At 35.4% G+C, this 21,604-nt stretch overlaps 2 protein-coding genes across 3 annotated transcripts in view; both read left to right on the forward strand.

Annotated features, from left to right (window-relative positions):
* Positions 1–17,669, forward strand: part of LOC137393013 (phosphatidylserine synthase 2-like) — a 31,025-nt gene extending 13,356 nt beyond the window's left edge. For both annotated transcript variants that reach the window (XM_068079391.1, XM_068079392.1), the window contains exons 6-10: positions 8,192–8,326; positions 8,943–9,107; positions 10,377–10,610; positions 11,906–12,051; positions 16,678–17,669. In XM_068079391.1, the coding sequence (XP_067935492.1) occupies positions 8,192–8,326; positions 8,943–9,107; positions 10,377–10,610; positions 11,906–12,051; positions 16,678–17,011 (1,014 nt within the window). In that variant the 3' untranslated portion in view covers positions 17,012–17,669. The remainder of the gene's footprint in view (positions 1–8,191; positions 8,327–8,942; positions 9,108–10,376; positions 10,611–11,905; positions 12,052–16,677) is intronic.
* A 624-nt stretch (positions 17,670–18,293) lies between these two features.
* On the forward strand, positions 18,294–20,900 carry LOC137392796 (small ribosomal subunit protein uS15). The gene is made up of 4 exons (XM_068079126.1): positions 18,294–18,404; positions 18,632–18,759; positions 19,642–19,811; positions 20,688–20,900. The coding sequence occupies exons 1-4, from the start codon at positions 18,382–18,384 to the stop codon at positions 20,820–20,822; spliced, it is 456 nt and encodes a 151-aa protein (XP_067935227.1). The 5' UTR covers positions 18,294–18,381; the 3' UTR covers positions 20,823–20,900.
* The last annotated feature ends 704 nt before the right edge of the window (positions 20,901–21,604 follow it).

Below are 21,604 nucleotides of genomic sequence, written 5' to 3' on the forward strand. Positions count from 1 at the left end.
TACAATGTGATAATGTCAATGTATTTCATACCTATTCACTGAACTATTACACAAGTGAATAGATGCATTATGCTATAAAATGTATTTTCTACAGACACAAGGGAGACAACTTCAACAAATAGTTGTGGTTTTTATTGAGATTTGATAAATAACAATACATACATATTGATAACTTGATTATATGATTTAGTTGTCAAGCTGTACTACCCGGCGTTGCCCGGGTAATAAAAGAGTCTTTGGACAGAAAATTTATTTTCATTTAACTTATCGTATACAACATTTACCATTCTAACTTTTAAACTTTATATCATGAGAAAACATTTTTAAGCAGTCCAAATAAATGAAGAGGAAAAAGAAAACTACTGTAAAAGTTTTCAAGATTTTTCAAAAAACTACAATTTTTAAATTTCATATAATGAAAGAAGTGTTTTGTTGAAATATATTAGGAAAAAAAATAAAACTGTAAATGTGTTTAAATGTAAATGTGAAACCATTAGCAAGGAATGGCTAAATATAATCTGTTTAGCTTTGATTGCAATAAAAATTAATACAATTAAATGGTTACAATAAAAAGGTCTGGACAGAAAATTTATTTTTATTTAACATATAACAACATTTGCCACTCCAACTTTCAAACTACATATCAAGAGAAAAGTGTTTGGTGTAATTGAAATAAATTAAAATAAATAATAATAACAACTTTAGAAGTTTTTAAACTTTTTTCAAACAACTGTCACTTTTAAACTTCATATCATGAGGAAAAGGTTTGTGCAGGACCACTTAATTAAAAATAAATTTACATAGTCTTATTTTAATGGGAAAAATTATTTCGGGTTTCAAACAATGTTACACGTCGCTGAAAGTTATGAAATATTAAATTTACAGTGGTTTGAAAACCTTTAAAGTTGTTTCATTTATTTTTAATTTAGTTGTCCTGCACCAAACCTTTCTCTCATGATATGAAGTTTGAAAGTTACAGTTGTTTTATTTATTTTTAAGAGCTTATCATTTTACACATACACACTAGACTTTTGTGTACTCTGCAAAAAACAGTTGCATCTCATATATACATAAGCCTTAACTAGAACAACAACCATCTGATCCTCATTTAGTGTAGCAAAACTTACAAAACTAAACTGTGCCAGATTGTTGTTTAAGATAGTATTACTCAACTCCCCTCAGTTCTCCTTTGAGCTGATTGTAATGTTTTTTGTGTGAGTGAAATGGCTGTAGAATTTCTCATGGCAGCTGATAGTGATATCATCTTGCGAGGTGTCGGTGGTGGTAGAAGATGATGATGCTCCCAGTCCATTAGAAGATCTTTGCAAATAGAGTCTGGATAAACTCCTTTGTGGCTCAATATAATAGTTAATATATTGCTGAGCATATGACTCAGCAGTGCTGAGCCGCTTTGATGATAAAACAATCAAAGTACAGTTGTTATTTTCTGATTTCAGACAGTAAAAAGCATATGTGGTAGCAGCCTTTTTTTCCATTTCAACTTGCAAGCATGCATGCAGCCTATGCACTCAGGCCTGTATTCCCTGGTTGCAAGTTGGGGCTGCAAATGTTAGGCGACTAGTTATGAACACTTGAGGGTTTAGGGGGCGGTATTAGCCCCCTCTTTAACGGGATATGGGGCAGCCCCCCCCCCCCCCCCGAAGCTCTGGACCTTTTAAGCATCAACAACCCTCAACGTATAGATAAATGCAATCAATTGTAAGCATCGAAATCCATATAAATATATTGCTTATGGTTCATGGTAGGCAAAGCTTTTTCTTTATTCAACGAACGATATAAAACTCATGACAATACAGATTTCTGTAAAAAACATTGAAAGAACAAGAGCTGTTACTTCTTTATTGCGATAGCTTTTGTTCTGTCAATGTGTCCATGGCAGAAATCTTTCACAACTGATTCTGTATCTACATGTAATTCAACATATTTATATATGTGTAATATTAGAAGATTATTTAACCAAGCCTGCTTGATAGAGCTCTTCATCGATGTTTTGATTTGCTTCAAAGCAGAAAAGACCAATTCCATATTACATTGGAGTAGCACAAACCAGCTTCACAATGATGTATATCTCGACCGGTTTTAACCAATTCTAGATCGAGTACTTGCAAAAAAGGAACACACCATACTTTCTGGACACTACATTCTGGACACTACAACTTTGTCCACTATGTATTGTCTATAGAAATTGACTTTTTTTTGCTGAACAGTTAGTTCTTAACAGAACTTTATTAGCTGTATTTATTACCAGGAGTTGATAAATTTATTTACAGCATAATATAAGAGGACAAAAAATGTTCGAATATTATTGACTAATAAAAATGTAAGTTTATGATAAAATTATTTTTTAAAGCAGCAAGACCAAAAAAACGCAATTAATTTAAAGAATTGAAAGTTCTTTTTCTTGTGTTGCTCGCTAACAACTTGGGAGTTTTCAAGTTCGTAAGATAGAAGCGAAGCATCGTTAGGGCTTATAATTGGCACCGCAGCCAAAATAAAATTGGCATGAACGAGTTGAGGCTAGTCCTTGGCAGGCATTTGTAGGTTCCATTTGAGGTGGCAGTCATGAAATTAACATGTATCTCATTTTGATCACTGTTGATTTTCTCAATTGATCCTATATGTGCTCCACATTCATAAGCTACAACTACCAGTTTCCCAATAGCGAAGTGGTTAGGAAGACTAACATTGTGACCAGGAGAAATAACCACAGTTGCAGGTGCCAATGTACTGGGATGTGGAGCTGGTGTTATTGGGATGGTTTTGAGAAAATTTGTTTTAGTTTCAAAGTTGAATGTATGAGTGGTTGAGCAACCAGTGCAACGACAAAAAGAATTTCGGTTGCCGTCTTTGGTTTGATGTAGTGAACGCCATGGGTGCTAGGCAGAATTTATATTCCTTCCCAGTTCTTGTCAAATCCTCGCCTTTGGTGTTCTGCAGCAATGTCTTCTTTTAACACAAATGTGACATCGACAGCCTGGTTTGAAGATGCAGCCGCATTGAAAAATTCAACGGCATTCCTCGCTTCAACTTTACCAGCTTTCACACGTGTCCATACATATCTTTTCACACACTCACCTACCCCATCAACCGCGCCTTTGCCATGGCTGGTAACAAAGTAGTTCCACTCAAGTGAAGCATCGAGTGTCTTTTGTACATGATACAGATTAGAAAAAATATATTTTGACTTGAACAACAATAATAATAATTGAAGGGATTACTAGTTTCGGCTATCATGAGTAGAAAGCGATTTGTTTGATGTTTCCCCTAAAGGTTTCCTAAACTGTTTTGTCTCTCCCTCAACAAATAATCTCTTCACCACTCAATAATCATAGTAAATGTTGAGTGCAACTATCTATATATAAATATTTCTCAAAGTATGTGTGTGGATATCTGTGTGTCATTCCGGCTATAGATATAGCTTTAGCGCATGCTGATTGTTTTACAGATGCGGCCACGCTTCACGACGCCCCTATTAAGAAATATTTTTTGTGAGGTTCAATTACTATATTCTTTCGGCGCATACAAGTATACTGTATTTGTGAGAAGAGCCTCGAAATTCTCTCACATTTTGGTCATACAACGTACGATATCTCATTTTTACATTTGTACTAGTATCGAGAGATAATAGTATCCTCGTATCCAAAGTTTTGATGGCTGTCTTCTGGTGGAACAGTAACCTTTTTCAAACACACACACACTTCTTTGCAAGAACTTCAATTACAAAAAACAAATATTTTGTGTAAGTTTTATGTATGTACCTCCCGAGTTAGAAAACAGATAATCACTTATGTTTATGGCATTATAGCCAATTCAGATTTTTGTGATTACACAAATAAGTAAAATAGCAGCACTCACTCTGATGGTGGAGAAAGTAATAGTTTTGTAAGAGTAAGGAATGTTGTGGAGGATCGTTTTAGCTTCGTAGTGATCATAGCTTCACATCGCTTTATCAATACACAAAGTATAGATACATTGAATTTATTGTATGGCAGCATTTTTTAACATATTGAAGTTCTAAATAAAATATGTAACAAAACTGTTTTAGATAATTTGAAATTGAAAAATATTGTTTACATATCATGAAGCATCATCCGCATTTTTCAGTAAAATGGATGGCTGTCGGCCGATAGCTAAATTTGTACATGGTTGTTATACAAGAATTGTTATTATTAATTCAACATATTCAGGATTTTTATTTTGTTTTCCCAGTTCGTAATAATTGTATCATTAACGAATCATCCTTTATTGTAATCATAGCAAAACCGACTTAATTTAGCTATACTTGCTAATTATTTCACATTTATATCTAAACCCTTTTATAGTTGTTTTGTTTTTTGTAATTTATTTGACCTGCACTAAACCTTTTCCTCATGATATGAATTATGAAAGTTACGGTTTGACAAAGTTAGAAAACATGTCTAAGACCTTATAACAATGCTCCGAATACACTTGTAAAATATTAATAACAATTTGAAGCTACAGCTTTCTCACTTCTGGACACTACAGTTTCTTCTGGACACAACAATATTTTGGACACTACCAAAATGAATACCACTTTTTTTAAACTGCTGAATTACTGTGAAACAAAAGTTTTGCTATTAAAATTTTTTATAGCGGGTACTAACAGAGGATTTAAAGAAAAAAAATGTTTGAATAGTGTATGCGAGAAATATCGAAACTTTTAAAGGTTTTCCCTTCTGGACACTACACAGGTTCATGTTTTTCTTGTGTTTATATTTTCAAGGATTAAAACTGAGAATGACATTTTTTTCTATTTTATGTGATTGCTGATAATGTTAGCATGCATTATAATTCATAGTGTCTTTGAGAACAATTGTATAGTTACACAACATGACCATAAGGGATATCAATGTTTTTTAGATTTTAGCTCTATTCCTGAGACACCATCTTTGATACCCTATATATATTTATGTGGCAGCATGAGGTTTAAAAAAATAATAGCATCATGACCTGCAGACTTTTAGCTTCATTTTGATACCCATATTGTTGGTGTACCTTGAATTTTAAAAATCTTCCCTGAGGTTTACATTCATACGGAATTGGCCAAAAGGATCTCTCACTCACTGCATTAGTGGCAGGCAAAACCAATACATGTACTAAGATTAGTGAGCCTCATCGTTAGTTGCACTAGAGCGCAGCTAGCGCTCGTAATTAGTAGCTGGAAATTCCAAGTGAATGAGCTTAGACTGCAATTCTTAGTACTTAGCCGTTAAAAATTACTAAAATGTTGGGGCGGCTCAGCCGTCCAGCCATTCCAAGGAATACGGCCCTGTACGAACTACTTTCTTTAATAATGACAAACCGGATCACTCATATTTTAACAGAGCGTAGTAATTATGAGATCATGACTGCGCGTTGTGAAATGATACAATAAATTTATTGTTCAACATTTTTACTAGAAGTGGCAAATTTTCAGTTTCCAAGAGCTTTAGTTTAGTTAATTTATACTATATTCACTATGTTTCCATTGTGCGCAGTACTGCGATGCAGCCCCCTCCGAAGTCGAGGGGCTTGCATGTTTCCATGCTGCGCAGTGGTTTTCAGCAAATTAGCCAGAGAAGAGAAATTGTATAAATCGAATTGCCTGATGGAGAAATTGAATCGATCATGGATACCGAACGTCAGAAACGGTCTTTTTATGCTTGTCATCATTATACTTTTATTTACAATACACATTCACAAGGTTTTACAAACCTTGTGAATGTGTATATATATGAATATATGGCAAATTTTGTCAAGGTTTTACAAACCTTGACACAATTTTTACAAAGTAATATATTTTTAATAAGTATTTTTTAAGTAATATATTATTTAAACCTTAATTTAGGACTTGCCACCTATTTTTCAAAAAGTGTTGGCATCGATAACAAAGTCTAAGAAAGTAATCACCTCATCATCCTCGTGGGTGCAGACCATAATTAAATTTAGGTGAAAGAAGATCGGAAGAATAGAAAAAAAAACAAGATTAGCGGGATAACATTTGTACTAGTTTATGGCCCTCGAAGAATCCGTCTCCACGGCATGAGAGCTATGCGCAGCCACTGCGCAATTGCCGTTTCCTTGCTGCGAATTTTCACTGGCTTCGCACTGATCACTGCGCAGTGATTTCAGTGCGAAGACGCCGTTTCCATGATTCGGAGAGGGCGCAACTCCGAAGCACTGCGCATCATGGAAACATAGTGATTAACCAATTTGAAGTAACCAAAAAAACTTCTGCTGGCCGTTTTCTGATATTTCACAATTCAGCATCACAGGCACTGGACTACAAAGTGTGATTAGACAAATCAAATATTTCACGTTTAAGTAATCACAAAGCAAAAACAGTATCATAATGGATCAGTATTTACTTGGATAGCACCAATCCAAACATCTATTGACACAAAGTACGACTTCCAGCGACCAACACTTATTGATATAAAAGCATTATTATGTGGTGTCCCCGACAGTTTCTGTTGCAAAAAGTGTGACATGAAAGCATTTAGGTCTGAAATTTTGTTAATAATCTGAAAAAATTAGTAAATGTATTAACCAAAAGATAGAAACACATTATATGCATGCTGAAGGTTAACATTAATTCAAATTATTGGCTTATTGTTTGCAATTGGCAATGGTACCAATGTAAAAGTGACAACGAATCACCTGGTGTCCCTGTTACATCAGCAACCTGTATTAAGGATAACTAACCTAAATAACGAATCAAAAGATGTATGTTGTATGAAACATGTATGATCACTGTTATTGTATGTTGGAATTAACATTTCTTCAAATTAATGACATAGTGTTATCATTTGGCAATATTACCAATGTAACCGGGAACTGGTGTCCCCTTGTGTCTCTGTTACATCGGTAACCTATATGTATGGTAAGACAGGCAATTGTTTTATGTAAAGTAGCCTATATTGTTTGTACTTCATAGTTCACTGTTCTTATGGCATTGTAACCTTATTACCCAAGTATTAAAGCAGGTGAAAGATGATTAAGCTTGTGTCTTTTTGTTTAATAAAAAGTTTGAATAAAGGTGACTGCATATTATGTAGTTTTTGAGGACCAAGTTGACATACCATGTGGCGTTACTCTTATTACGCTTTCTTTTCTGTCTGTAATTTCTGTGGTATTTACAACTTTGTTGATGAGTAATCGTAAACATGGTAATTAGATTTGTCAGAGCTTTTTTGATAATTGATGTATTCACCTAAAGGTATGATATGGTGTCCCCTGTTACATCGGCAACCTGTCCCTAACCTGTTGTAGTAACACCAATATACTTTTGCGAAATTTGCCAACAACACAGCAAAAAACTGTTTTGTTTACAAAATTTGAATAGTTAGTCTTCCTAAAAGTAATGCTAAATCTAGTGTAGGAGTGATTTGAGAATTTGACCTCAATGTCACACTTTGTGGGCGAGTTTTATGGAAAGGCCCATATATGGTTACATCTTAAAACCATGTAACTCTGTAGCTAGCTCTCTTTGCAAAACTTGAAATGACTCATTTTGGCAGGACCTGAATATCTATCTTAAATAATACAAGATACACTTAAAAATGCTCTAATGTTGCTCTTAATTCTCAAAATTTTCTCCGGGAGTGGCCCCCGAACCCCCTTCTCTGGGAGGGCACTTCAGCTCTCCTCCCAAGGAGGGCTTCAGCTCTCCTCCCTCCTCCTCCCAGCCTTCCTCTCCTCCGCACGGCCGAGTCAGGCCTTCAGTCCTCTGGCAACTACTAATTGGCAGTCTCCTGACCACTTTTTCTTTGGACAATGCAGCCCTGCTATAGCGTATGTGATAACCCTTGTTATATTGTATGTGATAACCCTTGCTATATTGTATGTGGTAACTCTTGCTATATCGCATGTGGTAACCCTTCCTATATAGTATGTGGTAACCTACATTACATTGTATGCTTCAAAATGTTTCAGCAAAGCAACTGATGCCATTCAATTGTAACAGTTTCAGTAGAAGTTTCTTTATTATTTGGTGGCCCTGTCTGCAGTACCCTACATTTGTGTGATGCATAGTAATCATTCCCTTACGAGGGAATCGGCGGCTTTTTGAGTATTCTTTTCTTATTCATATATAAACACATCTTTGTTGATAAATATGAAATGCTTTTACAAATGACTAGCATTCATCGCGCAACTCCCATGATTATAGACTGTGGACTATGCGAGGGAACTGTTGAAGGAAATAGACCCAAAACTGGGTGTACCCCTACCAGAGAGAAGTTATGCCAACAACTGCATGATATATGATAGTAGCAACCCTTCCAATCCTTGGCACAATGTTTGGGTAGGTGCATCTGACTCAGCTGACACTTGAGCAGTTGTACTGGTGAAGCGCCTTAGCAGGTGGTTGTTGTTCTCGCTATGTAGTTTACAATGTACAGTTAGCTCACTGTTGTTTATACTTACAGCTTTTTAAACTTATCTTAGATAACTAAGCATAGTTACAAAAGAAGAGCTTTCTGTAAGGGCTTTCATATTAAAACTCATTGCTTTGGTATCAATTGCATTGAAATGCCTGATTAGTTTCAGTCATTGTCTATCATCGCCTGTCAGACTAGAGCACTGATTAAATGATATATTTAGATATTTTAAATATTATTTTTTACTGAAACTTTGCCCTTGTATATCTGTCATCGGGTAGTTAGGGTTAAGCAGAAACTGTCATATGGTAATGGAACAATTACTATCTACTTGTGGCCAATGCGATATGCCATCATCACATCCACCACTAATTGTCTGGTCAAGGAAGGACTTTTCATTGGAAACTAGTTTACCAGATAATTACAGTATTTCATTCACTATATTTGAGAGCCTCTGACTTGCTTGCATCCCGCCTGTCTTAAAGCTTTGACCGTCATTGGCTTTGGCTAGCCTGAGTACCATCTCATTATTGCTCGCAGGACAAGTTTGACATATTTGTGGCTGTGCACTTCTTTGGATGGTGGGTGAAAGCGCTGATGCTACGAGATTACTGGCTCTGTCATACGCTGAGCATCCTCTTCGAAGTTATGGAGTACACACTCGAGCACCAAGTGCCCAACTTTGCTGAATGCTGGTGGGACCATGTGAGTTTTACAGTCTTCCATCTTGACTCAGATTGTAAATGTTTTTCCAATTTGTAAGTCTTTTAAATATCTAAGAATTATCTTAATGCAATAAGTATCTTTGGCACACCACTTTAAGTTTTTTTGGTCGATATATCGAATGAAATCTGTTGTTAAAAAGTTATCTTTTTTATATATATATTTCTCAAAGTTTGTGTGTGTATTTGTGTATTCGTCTGTGGATGTGAGTGTCCAGCTATAGCTATTATTTTAGCATTGCGCTCACGCGCAATGTTAAGAAATATTCTGGGATCAAAGTATATGCAACACGATGCTTCTTCATCTTTTTTTCATTTTGACTAATTTGTTCCACCCCACGATATCGACAATAATTTATGTCGAACTTAAAATTTGGTGATTTGTGTACTGATTATATACGTTATTAAAAGATGTACATCGCTGAACTTGCCATGGCGAGTTATACTGTATTCGTTATAATAAAAGCGATTCGCAAATGGATCAATGATAAAATTTCTGTTTAAATTTTGAAGTTTACTAAAATACATGCTAAAACTTGCTTCAAGTATGTGTTTAGTAAACTAAATTAATTTAAGTTGGATTCAGTGTTTATGTTACACGTCTGTCTCAAAGGTAAGAACTCTCCACGTAGTACTTTGTAATGTTATATTATCTTGCAGATCATAACCACAAAATGCACTAAAGTCATAGTAGGTATCTATAGTTACTAAGGTTAACATAGTATTTTGATACTATTCTTAACGATGATGATTTTTACCAGGAGGTAATTGCATTAGATAATGATTATGGGTTTCTATACCACTCTGTACGTCTATAGCCTACGATATTTTCGCTTGCCAATATTGAAAACATTTACAGTTAAACATCTTTACATTTTTATTTTTCCTTCTAATTTATTTCAATGAAACACTTTCAAGTTATGAAATTTTAAACTTACAGTTGTTTGAAAATTTCTACAGTTGTTTTCTTTATTTTCAATTTAGTTCTCCTGCACAAAACCTTTTCCTCATGATATGAAGTTTGAAAGTTACAGTTGTTTGACAAAGTTTGAAAACCTTAACGGTTACCTTTATCAACATTCTAGATCGTGATTTTGAACTTAAGTTTTGTTACATCACAACAGTCTAAGCTCTTTTTAATTTTATGATTTATATTCAATTTTGTTTTCTATGTGCTATTTTCTCCCAATGTATTGCTAAACAGTATGATAATGTTTTCATTTTCTAAGCCTGATTTGGTCACCTATTCTAGTTCATAATGGACATTCTCGTATGCAACGGCCTCGGCATTTGGCTCGGCATGAGGACCCTTGACTATCTCTCATGGAAGAAATATTCATGGAGGGGCATCTGGAACCTTCCATCTCTCAGGGAGAAGCTGCAGCGACTTGCCGCTCAATTCACCCCGTACAGCTGGACTGACTTTCAGTGGAAACCAACGCTGAGTTTAAAGAGGTGGCTAGCCATGCTTGGAGTCATCGCGATGGTATGGTCTTGCTGTTTAGGTGACGCCTTGGTGCCAAGCTCCCTTATTGAAATTTAAGCTTTGCTGCAACTTTAACTCTTTCGCTACCGTAAGTCAATGTATCGGCTTTCGCAATAATAAAAGTACAGACCCCATAAGTCGATGTATCGGCTTATCGATAGGGTTTCACTTTTCTTTTCATTATGAAGCCTACACATTTAGCTAGACCTATTAAATTTTATCTCGTCTCTAACGAAACAACCTTGTTGCCAATCATGTGCAACCAATCAAAAATCTTTTTGCTAAGCAATTCCATTTCCATTTATTTTTCAAAACGAGAAAACCAGATCGCAATCATCATGGCAATAAGAAATTCACCACGTTCTTCCAATGCAAAGGAAGCTTCAGAAATTTTGTGAGAGTAGGATTCATTAAACAATTTTATACATATCTTGTAGAGAATTTTGTTCTGATTAAGATGCAGTTTACAGTAAAACAATATCTGCGTTTATTCTCAGGATATTGCATAAATACTAGCGGTATATCGAATTTCCGAAAATCAGTTTGAATCAATGTGGGCAGAATAGCGATTTTAGATTTTAGCGCAGTAGCGAAAGAGTTGAAAATGTCCTTCATATGTTCTGTGGTTGACACACATGTAAAGGCTTTTGAACTCTCGAAGTTATGATTTCCCAAGTACAGAGTCACTAGTTCTAGGTAGTAGTGGTATGGCATGTGTCTGTCATAATTGACAATGCTTTGATCAGCTCGCATCCTTGAAATAAACTAGCAGGACTAACTAAGCTGCCTTAGTTGGTCCTACTATTGACTAATGGCTTTTTTCGCCTCGAACTCATCCGAGTTAGGGTAAAGTCACAACCAATAGTGGGACCAATTGAGGGGAATTCCAGGGGCAGGATCTGCCAAAGAAACCCGTCATGCAGGAGTACAGCATCTCCTGGGCTCTGACTCCTTGTTATGTTAACTTATTCTATATTCAACATGATATTATAAACCATTTTATGTTGCTATTGCTCCATTTTTTCAGTGAAGACTAATAAATCAGCGTTTTATTATCTCTGCTCCACGTTGTAAGGTTCTGTAAACAAAAAGTATTGAGTTTTCTATTTTAGCTTATCTGCATGAATGCAAGCAGCCCAAATGGTGATTTTTTATAGTATTACACTGGCTTGTATAAACTATTGTGTGGTAAGCAGCACGCTGTCCGGAAAATCTATAAAGATCTTCTGCATTTATCTATGCTCTTTGACAATGCAATTTCATTTTATCACATTCTCAGCTCTCTTATGTTTCAGTTTATCATAGCTGAACTGAACAACTTCTATCTCAAGTTAATCCTGTGGTTGGAGCCAGCCCACACCCTCTGCATCATACGTATCGTGTTTATAGCGCTTGTAGGTACCGTGTCTATGAGGGAGACCTTCGAGTATTTAGACAACCCGTAAGTATTATTTTACAACGCTTCAAGAGTTGGTTCTAAGTCTATTTGCATTTGATGACTGCAGTATGATAGCCTTCAATCTCCTGCAGCCCTTCTGCTAATTTGCTGAATATTAAAACTTAGGAGGGAATTGTATATAGAGGCTGATAGTAGATAATCAGTCACCATCTATAAGTTGCTATCACTTACATAATCGACACCAACTATACCTTTTTACTACAGGTTAAAAGGCCAGTGGTGCTGCCTCCGAGATTTTAAGAAGGAAACAGTTTTAGTTGTATTAGCTTTTGTGTATTTTTGTTCAATAAAATAAACAAGTTAATTTTAAATTACTAACTTGAAAAAAAATCTCTTTAATATCAAGTACTATGCTAGAAAAAATAGCAAAATGAAAATGATAATAAAATAGTTGGGTATAAAAACTAGCCTGAGATCATAGGAAATGTGAAAGCCTACTTGATTAAAACAACTTTAATTTTGGAACTTGCACTGAGGTAGGAAACAACGATTACAATAAAAGTTTGCTACTTTTATAAAATTATGTGCATATTTTGGTCTCAGAAAGCGGTTATGAAGTTTATAAGAGATCATACCAATAAGTGAAGAGATGGAGAGATTATTAAGCACCAGAGCCTCTAATTTCATTAAAATGTCGAAATCGCTGTTTGCAGAGGGGCAGGCGTAAGTATATTGGTTGCTGTTCAAACAGACAGTCGTTTGTGTCTGCTTTCTCTATGAATACCACAGGGTTTGACTAAGCATAGCCAACTCTGGTGTGCAGTCGAGAGCACCAGTCATGAATTAAGGCAGAAATCATTAAAGGTTGATTTGCAACAAAGTTCACATTACAGTTATTTGATATGAAAATATTCACTATGTCCTACTCTGCTGTGTTGTAGGTGCAAAATATGTGGAAATGTGATTACAAGCTCTTAAAAGCTCTAATGCGAACAGTTAATCGCAGCCATCACGAAACCACCGTAGATTAGAATCTCTTTCCAAAACGGTTCAAATTGGACGTAGTTGTACAAGATGGCTTCTGTTTACACTTTCATGCAACCTCATCCGTCGAAATATTTTCACAAATATACTTCATGCATTCAATAAAACCATGTCTATTGTTCTTAGGCGTCTATTTTATCATCATTGTAATGCTGCCACTTTCAGCACTGATAACTTATAACCTACCGTAAAATTCATTTAATTTTTTAACTTTAACTCGAAGGAGTACATATCATTGTCTGATAATTATGACGAGCCTGTTGGTCACTTGTGATAATCGAAAAATGCTGCAGAAATTGTTCGCGGAGTATGGGTCACATGGTCAGATTACGACTAGACGATTAGACCAAGCCGAAACAAACTGTAGAGTAGCGAGCGTCTATATTTGATACGGGGTCTTCGGTAAAACCCGAAGTGTTTGTCATAAACTAGTGCTATGAGAAGTTTTATATTGAGCCTTTTATTGGCCTTTCAATTTACGTGAGAACATCACGTGTCAAAACAATAACCAAACTGTAATGACTACGTCAAAGAAATAAACTGATTCCGATCTATAGCGGTTTCATGATGGCTGCGATTAATTGTTGGTTTTTTAGTTTTTAAGAGCTTATAATCACCTTTCCACATATTTTGCAGCTACAACGCAGCAGAGTAACACTTGGTGAATCTTTTGATACCAAATAACAGTAATGTGAATTTTGTTGCAAGTCAACCTCTCACATCGCTCTTATTATAGGGATCTTGTCATATACATATAGGTTGTTAATTATACATTACATAAATAAATTTTTTTAAAGTTTGTTTTTTCAAATTAACCTAAAAGAATCGGTGATTAACACAGTTTTTTGACTATGTGAGATCACCCAATTTTTAGAAATATTTGCTGTTGCACCATAAGGAATGCTATTAAAACTTGCTCAGAAATACATACACTGTAATAAGTGCAGGACATCATTTGCTTCAAATAAAATTCCTTTGGTTCCCAAAATACTGTAAAACAAAGACTGTCAAGAAATGTCCTAAATACTATTCGCAGACTATTAATTGTGTGTTGGAGTTGTGATAGCGCTGCCGTATGTCGTGATAGTGCTGCCTTACGTCGTGACACATCTCCTAATTATTATCTGTTTGTCTCTAGTTTTTATAAGAAATCTTCAAATATGGCAGTTGTGTCTGAATTTGGAAAATTTCTATTTTTAAAACGAAGTTCCATGATAAAACGATGTATGCTTTTATTACTAATACGGCTTAGACATAGGGAGGGCACGAGTGAGCAATACTTTATTATTAGAGCCTCACGCTGTCAGCATGTGTAAGGTCCACACCCATATGAGACCGCTGTAGGCCTACATGTGGAATGTGTCGCTTCTACGTTTATGTTAGGCTCTCTGTATGTTTCCCTCTCAGTTCAGCATTATAAGTTATAACGGAAACGAAACTGGAAACAGATGGGAAATAAAATTTTAGTCCATGACAAAGTTGAAGTTTAGTAAAATACATACTATTAAAAATTCCCCTGTCATACAGCCCACGACCAAATTGATAATGGAAAAAAGAAAGGGTACTGCTGGTTGTCGAAAAAGTAGTGACAAAAGGTCAGAATTCTACAAAAGTAGAATTCTTTAGTTAGATGTTGTAGGCTTCGCCTACAACATCTACTAAAGAATTCTCTGAATCAGATGAGTTGTTATTATTTTGAGTAGCGTGTTGTTGAATATTAGCATTTGATGTTGATGGTTGCTGTGAGGACCTTCTATTTCTTCTCCGCAATAATTGGGAGACACGTGGATGGCCAGTGCGACGACGTGGTGTTCTGGGAGGTTGTATGTCCATGGTTGCTGTCAAGTTGTTTTGAAATGAAATTCAAAAGGTCAATTATGCAAAACAAAAGGTTGTATAAAAATCAGACCTAATCTACTACTATCTCAAACCTATGTTTGACAACAATAAAATAAATATTAATTCAAGCTGTAGGCCTAACCTACTGTATGTAATTTAACTAACAACAGCAATAATGAAATATGTTTATTATATCTCTAAAATGCAATATTAAAAGTAAAATGGCAAGCTGCCGTGTAATATACACAGTTTGAAAGTTGCGTTGGAAAGTTAAAAGTTGGTTGTGTTGAATGTAGAATGGTTTTGACACCGATATGTAACAGAAAGCAAGCATTAGCATTAACGCGTCTGGAAGTTTTCTGCAAACTGGAGTAAAATAAAGAAATATTCTTGTCACAAAGAGGCATTGTAGTTTGGCCCTAGCTTGTAGATAAGATGTAAAGAAATCTGGCTAATGCTCTAGATAATTTAATGAAACCTTCGGTAATTGGACAAAAAACATAGGCTGATAAACTGTGTACCGCATTTTCGTACCTGTAGATCGGTCTACGCCTCAAACGGTCTACGTTAATTAAAGAAACCTTCGGCAATTAGACCATGCAATCATTATATACTTTGATGTTGTAAATTCTAATGATTATTTTTATAATTAAATATTATAATAACTTATTTATAAAATCAAATAATTAATTCGAATAATAAAATTGGCAAAAAAGAAACAATCACTTTTCAGTACTTTTAAGTTAATTACAGAAACCTTCGGCAATCGAACAATTCCATAAACTGGTGAAATGTGCACATTTTTCTCGTGAAATTTGGACGACTTAATAGTTATACTATCTGTCGCACGGCCTTATTGACGTTTTGTTGGCCGGTCTTAATTTTGATTAAAAAAGGTTTCTCAAGTTTTTATTTCGATTTTAGGCCGAATTAATCTGTCTACTTATGTATCATTCGATCAGATGGGTTAGTTTTAGAGTTTTGCGGTAACCTTTCAAAGACTTGGTAACATATTTAAATAGGTTTATATGTTTTGTATCATTATTATACTTGAACGACTCTACACAAAAATGATTAAATTTGTTGAAGAAATTTCGGTACAAGGGTTTGGTAACACCGTTAACAGATAATTTTTTGGGAGTTGTGTGCACATATGCATTTATCATAAATCTCCCAAACCAATCGCTTTGCTCGTATTTGGTCGTGGAAAAACAGCTTTTATCAGTTTTAAGTGTGTGTTTAGTAAGTTAAATTCATTTAAGTTAAATTCAAAGTTTATGTTATACGTCTGTCTCGTAGGGAAGAACTCCTATGGTACATACTGCACATGGTACATCGTAATGTTACATTGTACTGCAGATAATACCCACTTAATACACTAAAGTTACTGTAAGCAACTAGAGTTAACATACTATTTTGTGTGCATTAGATAATTACCATGGGCTTCTATACCCCTCTATACAACATTTTTGCCTCACGATGCCAACACCAGAACGAATTAAAATCTTATGGCGAGGGTCCACTGTGGAGCTCTACATTCGCTCAAATTTAAACAATTGATTTTGGTAAAGTTGTTTTTGTTCCATTTGCTTATTTTGAGATGAAAGGGTGCATTCTTTATGACTGTTTTCTTTAGCTTAATTATAAGTTGTTCAAAAATGTTAATCTAAGCTAATCGTAAAATATGTCGTTTCTGCGTTGTACTTACTTTTCGCTTGATATTGATCGATATTCTCATTTCTCTCCAATGCTGTTGACTACCACCACTCTTTTTTTGTCCTGCAGGGACTGCAAGAGGTTTGGTAGACAGTCATGGATAATGTCTGCCATCATTATAACAGAAGTTCTTGTCGCTGCCAAGTTCGAACCACAAACAGTTTTCAAACCGATTCCATTTCACGTGTCAATGTTTTGGATGGCTGGAATTGTTGGCCTGTTTCTCTTTACTATCTGGAAATTCTACCTGCGGACCCACTTCTTCTTGCATACTCATTCTAAAAATAGCCCAAAACACGCAAGCAATGGCGTAGCTCATGAGACTCCGCCTAGTAATCATTCTCCTCAGGGCGCTGTCACCAGAAGATCTGCCAGGTTAAAGATTACACACGCTTCCAGATAGATCTGCAAGCCAAATACATTTATTGCTCTCAGACTCTCTCACCTTGTTACTACCAACAACATATCTTCCAAATAGTGCCTGCATTTGATAATAATGTACGTTATTTGACTAATGTTATTTTACAATACTGCAGCAGTGGGCAGGTCGCACCAAGCAATTGCTGTAAGATGCTCATAGGCAGTCAGGAAGAAGTACTCACTATTATTCACACATATACAATATGTTGCTAGTCAATTTTCAGCTACTGATGGTCATAATGACTGCGAGAAAGCTAAGTCATTTATTTTTTTTACAAATGCATCGCATGTGGCTTACTTTTCAGTACTTGTATCGTTTTGTCTGCTAGAATAGTCTCCCTCTCCTAAACCTGTTTTATGTATTTTGTCATTAAGAATTGTTAATTTTTCTGTTATCAGACAGTTTTTTGGTTGAAATTCAGTGCTCAGAGAAATGCATCTGCTCACATAAATCATATCATCTCTCTTATTTTATTGCCGTAAAGTGTATGTAATTTAAATTTTACTTTTATTTGCTTTTATTGGCTGGATGAGGCTTAATAATGTTGAGCCTGATTGAATTGTAAAAGTTGCAGAGTTTGTTAACCAAGCTGTTCTAAATGCTCCAACACCTAAAAACATTATATTTGTATTTGAAAGGTCAGGTTGATCCATCTGAATCATGATGTGTTTTGTGAATCAGATTTTGTGGCAGCTGATGTTACAGATCGTCTTATGGCAGGGTCACTAGAAAATTCAATCTTATCTCTATCGGATGTTCCGTGTTACTATGATTGATGAAAATGATTAGATAGTCTGAGTGAATTATCCAATTCAAACAGGAGAGAGCTTTCCTACTCGAACACCTTTTGCTATTCAGACAGAGCCAATGAGGTATGGTTTGACTATATAAATATCCTTAAGTGCTGCCAGAGCCTGTCATTGACTAGCAAGGAAGAGTTCATTTCAGTTATGCACTGGACTACAACTATTACTTTTACCCATTTGTACTTCTAGTTACTTTAGTCTGGTCTATTCTAGCATTTCCTTGCCAATTTGCATCCTAAATAAATGCTTCAGCAATTATAGCATGCTCAGTATTTTTTATGCGCAACATGTCCCGATATTTTTTTCGAGTCTATTAATTTTAATGAAAACCTTATTAGTTGGACAGGAAAAATCATACTGAGTGCCCATTGAAACAGGGAGGTAGGCCGCATCTGTGTCGTAACAGCCTTTTTGGAGTTGTGTGCTTTTAGGCAAGTTCACAAATCCATCAGCGTTCCGTTTTGTAGAATTTCGACACGAGTTCGAGGCTTATTTTACTTAACATTGCTTTTACTATTGAACTTCCTTTGACATCACGGATTCAAGATGGGTCGCATGCACGCTCCCGGGTAAGAAACGATTTCGCGTAAAATGTTCTCATAATTCGTTCTATAGTTATTGAAAGTTTTTTTTACTGTTGAAAGTTATTACTACGTGTTAAGTACTCATTCTTTTGAATGCGTTGCGTTTCCCAGTTTTATAACTATGTGGTAATCTGTATTAGCATGAGGTATTAGCATCCCATCTGATTTTTAATTATAAAGTTATGTTAGCAATACTCATATACTTACTTTAGAAAGGGTATATCCCAGTCAGCTTTGCCATACCGAAGATCTGTTCCTACTTGGTTGAAGCTCACATCTGATGATGTAAAGGAACAGATATTTAAACTTGCTAGAAAAGGTCTTACACCATCACAAATTGGTATGATCAGGTTTTGTATTATTTGTGCTCATTGCTTCTTGGTGTCGTATTTTGTTGTTCACACCGTATTGTTTATTAAAAAAGATTATAAATGTTATAAATATTAGATGTAGTGATTTTATTATTTGATCACCAACAGCAGCTCCTCGATATAACATCATTTGTAGGATTATCAATCCTGGTCTAAAATAATAAAAGGTTAGATTTCACGACTTAAGTCACTGTTCATTTTTAACTCGGTTCTTATCGGCTGTTTAGTCAGATTGTGTAGTCTTAACTCTGAGTGCCATTTTCACATTTTTGAAAAAACACTAACGTGACTCAGTGCCATGTTGGCATTTCTGAGAATTTGCAATAGTTCAGAATCTATGAAACTGGAGGACTGGTGAATAAGCATTATGTGATTTCAAAATATTTACAAACCTGATATATTTACAGCAGATTTGTCAATCGATACTACATTTTTTCAGAACTCCACTTTCGGTTTGTTTCATATTTCGTTATATAACTCTGCATTAATTTATTCTAGCTTTTACAAACTGTTTTCATGTTATTTTAGCAATTAGAATGGCTACCATATATAGAACTGTAATTAGACCCCACACAATATTTTATTTGAACAATAACAAGCTTTTTGCATTCGGCATCTAGTTTGCTATATGGTCACCCAAGACAGGTACTATGGATCATCTTTTGTTGTTGAAAGGCTTCTAACGATGTATTGGTAATTTGGGCTAAATAGAATGAGTAAGAACAGAGCAAGAGTCACAACAAACTCACATTTTTGAGCAAAAAGAAAGCTGCACCGAGCCGCAATGCATAATGACACGGTCAACATGTTGAACTCACTAGTCACGTTTTCTCTGCATTTTAACCTTATAGGTGTGATCTTGAGGGATTCACATGGTGTAGCCCAAGTACGTTTTGTGACTGGCAGCAAGATCTTGCGGATTCTAAAAGCCAAGTCATTAGCACCTGCTATACCTGAGGATCTTTACCACCTAGTGAAGAAGGCTGTCTCCATTCGCAGGCACTTGGAACGAAACAGAAAGGTTGGTTAGGCCAGAGACAAGGCTACAGTCTGGTAGTTACCTGCCTGCTCAGCTACAGACTTGTGGTCATCTGGTCGTCTTTTCTTCCATATTGCTTTTCAACTCACAATCTAACTTTCATATTCTGGAGGCTAGTGCAAAACTAACACAAAGAACTTGCATTTCACACAGCATTTATTGTGCGCATTGAGTAGTTGATCAGTCTTTGCCAGTTGAAGAGAATTAGCAATGACCTAATCAAGTGAAGCAGTGTCAGTTCTTCAACTTTATACATATAATTGACCAGCTTTAAGACTGCTTCACACTATATCGTCGTATCTTGGTGTTGATGTCACATTTTTTCACTGATCGCCGATGATAATCACAAACCCATGCTGCGTGGCGTAGTGTTTTTCTTGATTGAACCTCTTTGTTTTCGCTGGTTCCAATCAAATACTAGTGCTGCAGCAACTATCATTAACATAAATCTCAGACAGCAAGTTACCATCTCCAAAATGGCGATAAGTACATGCATTCGTCGATGTGTGACAGTTGCAAAAGATTTTTGGCGTATCTGCGCTGCTTCGTAGATGCTTTCAATTTACAATGCCCGTAGTTAATGACGAATGTCGGTATAGTGTGAACCAGTCTTACGTTATTAATTGTGTAGTTTGATGAGATTGGGTGCCCAATTTGCTTCTATGTTGCATTCATTAGAAAGTGGAGTTTCATAGAAACAAGGAAATAGTCTAGCAATGTTTGTTGCTAAACTATTTATCAATCAGAAAGGCTTATTGGCTAAGAATTTTCCTTTATAGTTATTGGAATTGCTGTTAAACAGTAAAATTGTGCTATTGTTAAGTTTTTATAAATGTCTTTATTGAATGATAATTTCAGGACAGAGATGCCAAGTTCCGTCTGATTCTTGTTGAGTCTCGAATTCATCGATTGGCTCGGTACTATAAAAGATCAAAGGTACTTCCTCCCACCTGGAAGTATGAATCGTCAACTGCCTCTGCACTTGTAGCATAAACTCTGTACATATTTCCTGTGTTTTACGTTTTCCGTGAATGTGGAATTTGTATGGTGGAAATAAAATTGTATTTAAGATTTGTTGTTTGTCGTTATATATTACAAAAAGGAGTGGTTTATGGCAGTCATGCAAAAAGGATGGCACTGATAAGTGCTTTGTCAACTATGATAAGCTAGATTGCAATAGTGTGATCTAATTAGTCAATATGAATAGCCATGGATGGGACATTTATACTTGGCTAACGAAGTTTGTGGCCTGTTGAGCTGAAATTTATTTGTTAAAACAATTTTTTAGTGCTGGATAACGATTCGAGTGCATTCGGTTTTTCAATAGTTATTCTGTCTCAGTTCATTGATCCGAGAAGGAGAAGACAACTGCGTATGAACGGAATTTTAGTTCACGTAGATTCGATTCAGTGTATGCGCATGCCCACGCAGCAGCTTCTTAAGCAAAGTTTCGAGAGAGCATTGATCGGTCTGCAAATGTGTTTAGAGTTGTTTTTTTTCATCCAAATTGTAGCAAGTCTTGACTCTTGACAAATTAACTCATGTGATGTTTTGTAGTAAGAGACTCATATATGTTATATCTTATTATGGTATTAATCTTCATTGATAGTATTTGTTCTGAGCACATTGTAATTTTTATATTTATTCAATTGTTATTAAATTAATTTGATGTTGATTCATTAGATTTTGAAGAGGATAACATTTTTCAAATCGTATTGGTTAATTAATATAATTGAAAATGACACCCTTGATCATTTTTTGCAAATATTAATTAT

This window comes from Watersipora subatra, chromosome 4, assembly GCF_963576615.1.
Source record: "Watersipora subatra chromosome 4, tzWatSuba1.1, whole genome shotgun sequence".
Taxonomy (NCBI): domain Eukaryota; kingdom Metazoa; phylum Bryozoa; class Gymnolaemata; order Cheilostomatida; family Watersiporidae; genus Watersipora; species Watersipora subatra.